The 14,007-nt window shown below is 36.7% G+C and overlaps 1 protein-coding gene across 1 annotated transcript; it reads right to left on the bottom strand.

The window, feature by feature from the left end:
* Nucleotides 1-11,886: 11,886 nt before the first annotated feature.
* LOC123289596 (myelin-associated neurite-outgrowth inhibitor-like) lies at nt 11,887-12,664 on the bottom strand. The gene has a single exon (XM_044779620.2). It carries the CDS (start codon nt 12,533-12,535, stop codon nt 11,948-11,950), a length of 588 nt encoding a protein of 195 aa, XP_044635555.2. The 5' UTR covers nt 12,536-12,664; the 3' UTR covers nt 11,887-11,947.
* Between the last annotated feature and the right edge of the window lie 1,343 nt (nt 12,665-14,007).

A 14,007-nucleotide genomic window follows, 5' to 3' on the forward strand; every position in this document is an offset into this window, starting at 1 on the left:
TAAACTCAATGGTGATGCCCAATACAGAGTTTTTGATTGGTCACACAATGAAAAAAGTATAACCAACAATCCAGTTGCATAATGACCTCTAGTTTGGTAGAAATTTAAACAATGTGATTTACACAGTTTTTTTCTGCAAAATATAAGAGAAACTATACCCTAAGGGAGTACATATCATGGAGTCATTATAATGAAATGGACTAAACCAAGGATTTGATTGGTCAGGCAAAGAATTCTAGACACTTAGGAGAAAGAATTAGGAGAGGAATGGCAGAGAGATTGGTAATTAAATGCACTAAAGGATCTCTAGACTTAGGTACAGAACGGGGCTCCTGAGGACAAACCCAACAGTCAGAAATATTTCCCCCTTTTTGAGTAGATTGGGAGATGCAGAGAAGAATATTATTTTTCTAACAAAGAGAGAGAGAAAAATAAGGTAAGAGACACATGGAGTAAAAGGTGTACAGTCCTGGTCCAACCATTTGGGAAGAGCTGTCTGTCTCAGATGTCAGTTGCTTCTCCTCCTGTACAATTAGATTTGGAGTCCTCCAGAATTTGCTTAGCATCTGGTCCAGCATCTGATGACTATATTTTTGGTGGAGCCTTCTTTAGCTGTGAGATTTATCATCAAATTTGAATGCTTTCCAGTTCTGTATCAGTGTCAGTGGTTAGGAGCACTTGGTGAGGTCCTTTCCAGTGGGGCTTGAGAGCTTTCTTCTGATGATGCTTCCAGAATACCCAGTCTACAGGCTCTAGACTGTGACCATAAGATCCTTTAGGTTGGAATCCAGAAAAGCTTCTTTAACCTCTTGATCATACGCTTGAGTATAAGACATTAGAGAGTCACAGTAGCTTGTGTCATACCAGCATAAGACAACAAAGCGTCTGCTGAAGATTGTATATCAGTAGACATTGATCTAATGGTGACTATTTTGTGGGAGTGAGATTATGTTTTTGAAAGAGCTTACTTTGAATAATTAGTGTGACCAAAGGCACTACCTTAGCCCAGGGAAGTCCAGTCCACATGTTTGTAACAAACCCTCAAGGACAATGAACAGGACTGAAATATGACATCTACAAAAGTGTAAACATAATTTTTCTCTTTACAATTACCCTCATTTTTGTACCAAAGAAAATGCCACTAAAACTAATTTGTTTATATTTTAAAAATTGGCCTAATTTTTTATATAAGTAAAAATACTGAGAGAGGTTTTCTGAATTCCTGAAGGATAAGGTAGAAAGAAAAAGTAGATGTTTTATATTTTTTCACAAAGGTATGTCTTACCAAATTTTTGATAGCTTAGGAAAAAGAATTCTTTAATTCTGGAAAAACAAAACATTTAGAGTATCTTCTTCAGTTCACGTAATCTCATGTAATTAATATGTATATTTTGATCATTTGTTAGCATTTTTTTGAAGCCATCATTCTCTCCATTAAGTTTCTGTAATTACCTACCCAGTTCAGTTTTATGATGTGAAAGTTTTCCAGAAACCTGTATTCTAGACTGTGTCAAAATCCTTTCCATGAGTCTCTCTGAAGATGAAACATATTGAAAAAGCATCAAATAAACAATAACTCTGTAAGTGACAAAAGACTTAAAATGGCATGGCTAAAGATTTGATTACAATAAAATTGACAATAAAATTTGATTATTCCTGTGACATATAATATTTTAAGGTAACTAGAATTACGAGAGATAACATATGAGGACATACCAGACTTTTAAAAATTTTGCACTGTTTTTAGAACATTTATATTAACAACATACACATATGAGGATATCCATGAAGCAAGTTTGGCATTACTTGTTTGAGAACGCTTCACATCTAATTTGACATATCAAATAAACATAATTAGATTGCCATTTCTGTTATTATGAGAAGAGAGAACAAATTCTCTGAGAAGTCCCATGGACTCTCTGGACGTTCTCAAAGCTACTTGTAGGGCAAAAGAAGATTTCGTTTATGATTTAAATTTTTGGGAAGTTTGTTGGAAATATCAAAAGGCTTTAACACACCTGGTCAAATAAGATAATAGGTCATGATAAAACAATGCTTACTTATCCATTTAACCAAAGTGACAACAGAAGATGTCAAAGGCAAACACAGAAACTTAAACTGTAAAAAAAAAACCTCTCTTAAAAGAAAGACTTCAGCTTTTTGAACATGGGAAATTATTTTGAGAAAACATAGAATCCCTGTATTTTTGGTAGACTTACATAAAATTAAAGAAAAACCTTTCATAACCTCTTTCTCAAGAGCAGGAAAATAACTGTCATTTTAAGAAAGAGAAAGCCAAATTCTAATTTTGTACCAGTTTACTGTTGATATTAAACTATTTACTTAATGAAATTAATTCCAAGCTTAGCCAACTTGCCCATGCACAAAACTCTTAACCCAAGGTTCCTCTTCCACAAACCTATAACTTTTTTATTTATTTATTTATTTTAATTTCAGAACATGCCTTTTCCTCTTTCCCATAACCAGTTTTACTTTAGGACAAAATTACTTTCTTAACCAAAAAATCCCTCCATCCCTTTTACCTTCTTTATTGAAAACATACATTTTATCTCAGCATAAATTTTTAATGAGTCACAAGACATGTTCATTATAGACGCAAACATCTTTTAGTTTTTCTGTAAAAAGAAGCAAAAAGTAGGTAAACCTATGTTTAGTAATTTACGTCTAATATTTTATCTTATTTGGAAATGATCTACTTACTCAATAAATTTTCATGGGTGTACATGATTCAGAAAAACTCTAATGTTTCAAGTTACCAAGAGATTTTGAAGTTATTTTAAGTACATTTACCATAACACATAAAAACTTCACCTAAAAACTTTTTATATTTCTTATATCTATTTAGTTCACTTGTTCCTAATAATTATATTTAGATTGCCTACAAAAACTTGTGAAACATTAGACAAAATCCGCTATTATTATGATTTTTATAGCTAGCAAATTTCGTAACAAGGATAACATGAGCTTATTTCACCAATAAACCCAGGTAGAATAGACATGGAGTCTGTATCATACCCAATGCTGATAACTCAGAGAACATGCCTATTTCAACCAAACCAAGGAATCTAAATAAACTTTCATTTACCAAAAATTATTCTGTATCACATTTACTTGAAAAACACATATGGGTTAGTTTCTGTTATATTTCTGAGAAGAGTAAAGTGCTCAATTCTTATAAGTACTTCACCTTTAACGCAATTAAATAGAGCTCTTAAATTTGGTAATACCATCTAGAGGTAGAAAATATGTAAAATATTTACAACACACATATATAGACACAGACAGATGTAAACAGAAATCTTATAGCCTCCATTTAAATTTTTTTCTTAGATTTTCTAGGCAACTAGCTATACAGAGTTAAGTCTCTTCTATGCTGCATGAGGATTATGTGTCAATATAATGGGTTAGGTAGAGAATTTAGCAAGATAGTCCACATATAAAGATGTACTCTTCATATATATACATAACAAAGTGCAGTGTTCAGTGCTACAATGAGCGAGAAAAATGTAGAAGCCATGGTGGAACAAGTTCTGAGAGGAAGGAATTCAGAATTGGTTTCTTTTCAAAATTTTCAACTTAAAATAAAAAATCTGAATGAAAATAAATTTAAAGGTTTCAAATGATGGTTCACTATTTCAAATCATGCTTATTGCTACCTAACTTCAATAAAAAGGACACATTCTGACAATTATTTCATGTTTATTCTTTATAAATAAATGAACCTACATTGTTGATTTGACTTTCATATGACTTTCTTTGACAAGGAAGAGAGCTTAAGAGAGATCGTCGTCTATGAGCTTAATGTTGAAGAAGTGAGAAAGAAAAAAGCAGACTCTGACAGATGTCTATCAGCTTGTCTGATTAAACAGCGGGGCCACGGGGTCCTGTTGATCATCACTAACTGGAGTCGGGGAGACCTGTAGGGGGAGCTCTCACACCTTGTCACATGTCATCAATTACTCCAAACAAGAAGACACAGAAGCTTGAATCTCTGACAGAAAGTACAACTACTTCACTACTGAAGGGAGAGTTCTCTCTCTACCTGCCAGTAGCCCAGCCAATAAGAAACGCCACAGCTCAGCCAACGAGAAGTTGTTGCCACCCCGAACTTCTACTTTCCCCCAATGAACTTCGTTTAGAATAGACCATCCTTACTCTCTTCTTTCATTATGAAAGCAAGCTCCTCACCTTTCTTGTCTGGATTTGCCTGTGGTTCGCTACAGCATGCACGTCCCAAATGGGAACTCTTTTGGCTATTCCAAAATAAACTCATTTTGACGGTAAAAATAATAAAATTAGCTTTAAAGTTGACAAAACTTACATTTCTATATATTTTATCCTGAATAATTTCAAATGATGTGAGACAAGAAAGGCCCGTTTGGTCTTTTTGTCCCTCTTTATAATGGCTGTTTTTAAATATGTGCTTTTCAACTCTGATGAAGTAAGATTTCATATAAGATCTACTTTATGGAATGTATTAGATCAAGTGGAGACAAGCAAGGGATATGGTTGGGATGACAATATTACATTTTTAAAATAGCAAATAAAAGAAATGTGCTTTGGAGGGCAGATCTCAGAACTGCATCTGTTGATATGCATCTAGAAGATAGAGTAAATGTTAGATATCAAGTTGTAATTACAATATTGAAACACTATACACCAAAGCTATCCAAATATTTAATAGTTTCACTTCTTATATACATTTATTTTATATATAAGATAAAATATTTTACATATATTTATATGTAATGTGTATGTTATCTATATTATCTGTATACTATTACATATATCTTGAAAAAAGAAGATTGTTATATATGCCTGTCAAAACAAATATGTAAGGACAAAATGAAAGTGGTGGCTATTCAAAAAGAGTGGAAACTAAGAAACCCTTAGACGAGGCTTTCAATATCCAGAAGGAACCCTCTGTTCTGTGAATGTTACAAAGTAACATCGATAACTCAGGTGCACTGGTTGGCCAGTTGCTAAACCACAGGGGTGTGTGTGGTCTGACCAGTAATCAGTTATCTAAGTAATTTAGTCTGTGTGCTGCGACCAGTCTTTGTTTAAAGGGAGTTGGTGGTAAGAAAATATGGAAGAGGAGTGGGGTATAAGTAGATTATAAAATCAAATTGATTTTCCAATGATGGTTGGGCTGATAAATGTTAGTGTCGTTTCTCCTGAGGCTTGTGCGTTAACGGAGGACTCAATAATATATTCTGTCTGCTTTTCAAAGGTGAGTTAGGGGGTTTATGGAACAACGACAATAAAACCAAAAAACTTTCATTTGGGAGCAAAGAAAAGGCATCAGGATTACCCAGTAATTGGAATTCACAGTGTGATTGCTTTGTTCTCAGGACACTGTTCACAGGGAGTTTCCAGTTGGAGGTTTGTTTTCTCCAACTTGAACATCACCTGGCCTCCCACAGAGACTATTTACGAAAAACAGGGCAGGTTAAAAGCTCAGGGACTGAGTAAAGATTTACATTGTCTCTCACATAACATGAAAAAAAGGCTTGAAAGCAGCTTTGTTTCCTTTGCTAACCAACTTCCGAGAGCTGGGAGCCCTGCCAGTTCAACTCCTTCCTGGACAGGCCAGGGCACTTGTTAGAGTCTGCACTATAAAAATAACAATGTATAACTAAGTAGAAGAAATTACAAGTGCTTGCATCTGTAGTTTGGATCCAAAAACAAAAGCTTGTTAAAACATCCCTAGGGTTTCCAACTCAGCTCTCCCAGGCATTTTGGAAAGTAATGAGGTCCCACATGGACATAAGGAGAACTTGGCAACAGTGAGATAAAAAAGAAACTTTGAGAACAAGTTTTAGGTTTGCCTCATGCAATTCTCATACACAATGCATGGACCTTTCGCGTCTGATTAAACTCGGTGTGTCTGTGTTGACAAGCCTATTGGGAGTGGAAGGAGAACAGTGTACTCAATTTAAAGTAGTAGAACGTCAAAATGAGCTCCCTGGGTGGTTGTGGGCTCATTTAACAACTATGCTCATGTTTCTTGAGGCTCTTCCGTACTTGATGATTGGCGGTTGGAATAACTTCATCATTCCAAGGATGCACTGTGTTCTCCAACATTACCACTTATTTCAGTATCTTGAAGTCATCACTCCAGATTCATAACAGCTTTATTTTAATATTTTGACCATGTCAGCATTTATGCCAAAACTATCACTGAAATAAAAATATACTTGGGTATATTATTGGCTGTAGAAGTACATATTATTCAACTCTTTTACTTCATAAGAAGGTATTTGATTGTTTAAACTTTACACACATTTCACTTATTCATAAAGCCCAAGAATGGAGGCTATTCAAAAACAAAACCCAACAAATGGTATCAATTTGGTAAAACATTCAGTCAAGTCAGTAAAAAATACAAAAATCATAGGATAGGATGAATTGACTTATTTCAGTAGGTACTTCAATTTCAGCACTCATGGAAGGAAAATTATTGATTATATTGGAGAACTTCTAGGATAAGAAAAGTCCCATTAGCTGTCTCTCCTTCCTACTGCTCTGGTAATGCACCAGTGCAAGATTATATTCATTGTCTTCTACGTAGGCTTCTACCTTCCCAGCTACTTAAAGACAGCGTTTGGATTGAAACATGTTTGAGGCCTCCCACAATCTCTGCACCCCCATTTTTTCTTGTGCTAATTTAAAGGAAAGTATTTGGATCCAATAAATGTTTAAGATAATAATAACATAATTATCATTATTATAACATTATATAACAGATGTTAATAATACTTCAAATAATTAATTATGATTTGGAAAGTCATACAATTTTCTAACATACTGTATGGCGCTTAGTCTTTGCGTATCTTATTAAAGGTTGGAAAATTCATAGCTAATTTTTATTCCCCCTTACCTCCATGGGCTCTTCATTTTCTCCATATTATAACAGCTTTTTATATTTCTTACCTTCTTTTCTTTGTCACATACTGGGCAGATATCTCATTATTGTCTTCTAGTAAACTAAATTTTTATTGGGCTATGTTGATTCTAGAATGCATTCCATTTATTTTATTTTTTATTTCAGTGCATATATTTTACGTTTCCAAGATTCTGGTTTTGTTTATTTTGCATTCACTTTTCTCCTTTCATCCTTCCTGATTTGTTTCAACATTTCCTGTTCTTTTAAAATAGAAGTTATACTTCTATTTCATTAAATTTCAAGTGTGCATGTGTATGTTGCAAGACTTTTCTTATCCACAATATAAATTCCACCTGTAACAAGTTCCTATTTCTATGGTAGTTTGGGGTTATTTTTTTTTAACATTAGACTTAACTATTTGGATCTCTCTCTCTGTGTCACATAAATACCCAGACAAACTCATTTATACATTATATTCTGTCTCCCACCATCTGTGCTTACCCTTTCTGTCTAGCAGCTTATAACTTCCTCTCAGCAGACATCTGGGGTTCAAACTCAAAACTGGTTCCCATGATTCATGACTTGAGTTGTGTTCCCCATTCAGATATTGTGGACATAGCAGGTCCACAGCCAGAAGACAGTTTGTCTTATTTCCTTTGCAGTAATACTGAGCCTTTCTCCTCAAATTCCTGACCGCAAAACTTCCCACTAAAAGCTTAACCACAGATATCAGTTTGATTAATATGTATTAGCCCTTTGAAAAAGGCAAAAGCCCACCACGTCCTCTGACATCACATAGAAGGTCTTGCTCCAGTTCATGTTTATCTCTGGGAAGCTGCTGCCCTCTGCCCCAGTGACAGAGCCTGTAGTTCAGATCCACCCATTCTGCAGCATTTCACCTGTATCAGATCTGCAGATATATTTAACTAGAGTTTCTTGTCACAGAAAACTTTTCTCCTAACATGTAAATACACATGTATTTGATGTGCATACTATTAGTCTTTGGTGTGTGTCTGGAGCAGAAATTGGTTAAGATTCTTCCACAAGTTGGTCCAGATTTATGCATTTTTGTCGCATCTACAGTAATACGTCCTCCGTCATCTTTTTGCTTGTTTTGGATCCCACAACCCTGATGCTAAGTTTGTCATAATTCTGATGAGAATAAAGTAATATTTTATTGCTGTCTATGGATTAGGTATGGAAGTGATCATCTCCTCCCGTATTTGTTAGCCATCGGACTTCCCATTGCTGTGAATGTTCAAATCAACTGCTGATTTCTGGTCTACTTTAGTGCAAATGTTATTGAGTGCTTGCCATATTTAGGTTATTTCTGGAACACAGTGAGTGGATCATTTGCTTAACAGAAGCATGTCTGTGTTTGCAAGTATATCGAGAGTGGGATGACAACAGTGTACTCGTTAATATGGTGAAGTAGAACCACAAGATGAAGTCTCCTTAGTGGTTTTGTGCTGATTTTTGAAACTTTTAAAATTAAAATTATTTTAATTCTTATTATAAAATATATTGTACACACAAGAGAATACATCTTATTAATATTTACACATTTAAAATAAAATGTAATAACCAGTGATCATCACATATATAGGAAATATACATCAGCAATCCATTCAAACCCCTGGTGGCCTCTTCCTACATTTCCCAGAGAGCTACATTTTTAAATTTGTTTCAGTCAATCCTTTGGTTTCTTTATAACCTGATCATAAGTGTTTGTATCTTCAAATATGGGTGTGTCTCTTTTGAGCTTTATATTCAAAGAATCACACTGAAAATCTTCTTTTGTCTTTTCTTTTCTTGCCTTTTGTCCTGGGATACGCTGATGTGCTGATGTTTATAAATCACTTAGGATAATAACTTCTGTATCATTTTACGATGTTCAAACACAGTCTACTCAGGTCTTTTTCCTCTAATTTGCTGCAATTACAAATAAGAGTTCAATGAGTGTATCTGGACAAGTCTCCTTGTGAAAGTAGAAATTGTTTTACAGTGAACACTTAAGACAAAAATAAATGATTGTAGAACCTTTCCAAGGTAATTCCTGATTATTCTTCAGTGATTGCACAGATTTATGCTTCTCCCCCCAACACATCCGAGTTCACTGTGCATCACATCATTGCCCAAACCTGGTCTGCTCGCTCACTGAAGTATTTGACAAAAATAGCAAGTGTGGAATACTACCTAATGCTTTCATTTTCATTTCCATAATTGTTAATTATACTCAGTGGTATTTGATATGTTTATTGGTCATCCACAATTTCTGTTACACTATTGTTCATTCCTTTTGCACACTTTTTTTCTAGTGGGTTGTTTGCCTTTGTTTTGATGGTTCCTAAAGATTTCATATATATTTGCTTGCTGATTCAGTCACTCATCTACCTGTCTAGGTGACCTTTCCCTTTGAATGGCTCTTAAGCATCTCTGACATCATAAGTCCAAACCTGTATCCTGATCCCCCATCCCATACTGCCCCAGCACCTCCTTCCTCAGTACTTTGAATGGCAGTGACTTTTTTCAGCCCCTCAAGCCCAAAGCTTTGAGGTCACCCATGAGGGTTCTCACTGCACACACTCTATGTCCCATCCACCAGGTTTTCTGTTAGTTCTACCTCCAAACACACCCAGAATCTGGTGACATCTGAGCACCTCCACAGCTACCACTCTGTTCTGAGCTGCCCATAGATTTCACTCGAATCTCTGAAATGTTTGCCTAATCTCCCTTCTTCAGTCCGTGTCCCTCAGCAACCTACCCTCAACAGAGTAGCCCGAGTCCTATGTGAGAGTCAGATCATGGCACTCCCCTGCTCAAAGCCCTGCAACAGCTTCCCAGCAACCTTGGAGCCAAAGCCATGGTCCCCATGAAGGCCTCCAGGACCCTACCAGTGTAGTTCCTACTTACCCTCTGACCTCATCTCTCACTGCTCTCACCTTCTACTCTTCCATCCAACCAAACAGGCATCCATGTGATTCTAGAACACACTGTCCACAGTCATGCCTGAGGGCTGGTGCACTTGGAGGTTTCTCTTACTAGACTGCTCTTTCTCCAAGAATCTATGGGGTGAATTCCCTCATTTCTCTCCAGTCTGTGCTCCAAAGTTAGCTACTCAGTGGGGCCTAGCATGAGCTCCCCACTCTCACCCCCGTCACTCTTGATTGGCCTCACTTTTGTCCCACTTTTCCTTTCACTGTAGCACTGATGATCTTCTAGCATACAATAGAATTTACCTATTTATTATGTTTATGTTTAGTATCTGCCTTTCCCACACACACATGCACTCAACCTAAAATATAATGCACCCATAAGCATTTTTGTCTTTGTTTTTCACTGATGCATCCAAAGTGCTGAGGAAATTGCTTGCCATATTGTACTTGCATTCAACTGGGTAGATACTAGTTGAGGGATAAATAAAAGTCACATATATAGAGCAGCGCACACAAGTGTATATGGTGATGAGTATAGGAAACTCGGGATCCAACTACTTAGGAATAAATTCTGACAACATTGACAGGCTCTCCCATTTACTGTATTTTTGGGAAAATAACTGAAGCTTTTAGTTTCCTTATTGAAAAATGAGGATAAAATAGTATCAGTGTTGTCATGGAATAGTCAGATGAGACCATAATTATTTTGTTTTGTAAGGCATTCTTTTGAGAAAGTTTAGAATTTTCTCTTTACCTTTCATGGTCTTAAACTTTACAAATATGCCCATGTGTAGATTTTTTTTACTATATTATGTTTGGCATTGCATATCAATTTTGAGGGGGAAACATAATCTTGCTTCAAATGGGAAAAAAATTTCATTATTTCTTCAAATATCTCCTCCTGTGTATTTACTTATTTGCTTTATTTTGGTGATGCTTATTATGTTAAAGCAATTTGTTTATCTGGATGTTGTCTGAGAGGGTTACACTATGTGACAATTCAGCAGAATAATCAGTAACTGGTTATGTCTGTTCTGTTAATTAACACCTTTTTTAGTTATATATTCTTTAACAATTAATTTTTGTGTCTAGCATTTTCATCCAGTTTTCCTTATACTTTTTTCCCTTTGTGTTTCTTATAAAATCTTCATCCTTAACTTCCAGAACCTGTTTACTATTTGTTTTAAATTTTACTTTATGGTAAATTAATCATTTTTATATGGCACAAGACTTTTGTTTTACTTTATTTTTAGTTTGTTTTTCTCAGATATCTCTTATTTCCCCAGATATATGGCCTAACATTCCTGTAAATGTATTTCTGTGACTAAATATTAAATCCAGGTGGCAATTTATGTCCGTTCTACATTATGTCTTCAGTCATATCCTACAAGTTTGAAAAGTATCTCCTTCTTTTTCATATATCTTGATATATTTCTTTTTACATCTTCCTAAACCTATAGCAATTTAGAAGACGTGTTCTCAATTTCTAAATGCATAATTCTTTCTTATTTTTTCCTTATAAATATTCAATTTACTTTAACTTATTTATGGGTTGTAATCAATAGTCACTTAATAAATTGTGTATCTGTGTAGCTGAGTTATTCAACATCTTTACATCTTTTTTTTTTTTTTGCTGTATGAAGAAATTCACTTTAACACTTACAACTTTAAGACTTTGTATACGTTACAACAGTGCATTAGGGATACAAGCTGTAAAACACTTTCCATTCCTTTGGATTTTGCATATAATGGGTTTGCATCAGTCACTGCAGGTAGATTGAGCAAGCTTTGTTTTTGTGTTTGTTTTTTTAAACATGCATTCAACTAGATATGATTCTGAATAGATTAATACTCCCTTTTTATCACTATAGTTAGCTAAAAACTTGCCAGGCAGCCCACAAAACAGGATTTGCTGTAAGAACAACCCAGAGTCAGCTGGAGACTCATGGCACTGGAACCTCTGGGCGGGCCGCAGGAGTGCTAGCGAAGTGTCAGAGCATTAGAAAGAAAGTCCGGGCTGGAGATGCCAGGCCTGCAACACCAGCTGTGGAATCTCCATTATGTGACCGCACAGCTCCATCCTCAAACATTTGCAGGGTGATCACCACTGAGGGGGCACGTAGCTGTAGGTGGGTGTTCCGGGGGCCCGATATGTGGGCACCTTGACTCGGTGAGGGGCGACAGGAGTTGAGGAGTGGGCAGTCAGCAGGGTACCTGCTGACATCGCCATAGTGGTCCCAGCCACCATGCCCATGGTGACCCCGTTGCCTGTAGGTGGAGGGATAGGTGCAGGGTACACCGTCGCCGGCATGCCATTGGGCTGCACCACCGTGGTGTGGTGGACGACGTGAGGAGGTGCTGCGTGCAGGGGTTGTGTGTAGTATGTGCCTTGCTGTGCGTATGGGCTCTGCTGGGGGTAGGCACTTCGCATGGGGTACACGGCGGTCTGGTAGGGGTTGGAGGAGGAGGAGTATGGTGGCACTGCCCCACTGGTGGGGGAACAGGACACTTTGTAAGGTGTGCCTGGAGTGTAACCTGTTTGGAAGGTGGGGTTCGCTCCAGTGTACATGTTGGGGGAGTAGGCGGGAGCCGCTGCTGCGTAGCCCATGGGGAAACCAGCTGGATAACCAATTCCTTTGGCATTTGCATAGGGAACCCCAGAAGAACCAGGGCTATAAACAGGATTCATGATTTCAAGAACATGACATCCACAACCACGGCTAAGACAGAGGTCCAGATGAGCGCTGTCCAACAGCACTTTCTGCAGCGATGAAGCTCTTCTCCATGTGGGCGGTCCGATAAGCACCCATCAGCTAAAAGTAACAATCTCTCTCCGCGCCGCGGCGGGCGGCCTGGGCCTCGCTGACCAGCCCGCCGGTCCGGGGGAACGCCGTGAGGCCTGCTCCGATGCGGGGGCCGAGCCGCCAGGGCCAGTCTCCGCTGCCGCCGCCCTCTCCCCTGCTCCGCGCCCGGCCCGCCTCTCCGCAGCCCTGGCGACCCGCCCACGCTGCTACATCTTTTGTTTTTATATATTCTTTGATATTTTTGTTTTTCTCCCAACATTGGAGTATGAAAATTATTTTATAAATGAATAAGTTGAAAGACTTATATACAGTCAATGCTCATATTTCTATCTTCATTTAACTGTTTTTTATTTGTTTTATCACATATCTGTATATTTATGAATGCCTTTCTCCATTTAGTCCATTTTATTTATTTATTTTATTTGTTTCAAAGTGAATTTCAGACACTGGTGCACTTTCGCCCCTGAACATCTGAGGATAGATATATAATATTAACTAACTAGAGTTGTTTGCTTATTTTTAAATTTTATATCTATATTTTCAATTTATAAAATTGGTATGTAAAACTACATATGCTATATTTTTAATTAAATACAGTCAGATACACAAATTTAAGTGTACCACTCAATGAATTCTGGCAAATGTATACACCCACGTATTGTGTTGAATTTATCCTGCAGAAAATTTCTTCCTCCTATGCCCATTCTCGTTAATCCTTGCCCCAAACCCCAGAAGCTTCAACACTGTTCTGACTTCTTACCACCTTGGATTAGTTTGTTTTCTGGACGTTTATACTAGTGGAGTTCTCTGGCATCAAGTTTTGAGTAAGAGTTCTGTCGTTCTACATGTTTTTGAGATTCACCCATGTTGGTGTATGTATAAATACTTGATTTGTTGTTGGTGTTTAATTTAAACTCTTTTCTTTTGAGAGATAATCTTAGAGTCATATGCTATTGTAAGATATAATGCAGAGAGATACTAAGTAACTTTTACCCATCTTTCCTCAAGGATGACATCTTATAAAACTAAAGTACAATAATTATAACCAGCACAGAGACATTGATAAAATTTATCAATATTTCTCAGATTTTCCTAGTTTTACTTTTCTCAAAAGTATGTGTGTAGGTGTGTGTGTTTAGTTCTATGTAAGTTTATTATGAATGTAGGTTAGAGTGTCCTCCACTGTGGTCAAGATATAGATCAGGTTCATTACCATGAGAGTCCATCAGTTTGCCATTTACTGCCATACCAAAACACCCTCCCCTAATTCTTGGAAATCATTAATTTATTCTCAACTCTATAATTCCATCATGAATTACATGAATTTATGTATATTACATAAATATTATATGAGAGG

The sequence above is a fragment of the Equus asinus genome, chromosome 9 (genome assembly GCF_041296235.1).
Source record: "Equus asinus isolate D_3611 breed Donkey chromosome 9, EquAss-T2T_v2, whole genome shotgun sequence".
Lineage (NCBI taxonomy): Eukaryota > Metazoa > Chordata > Mammalia > Perissodactyla > Equidae > Equus > Equus asinus.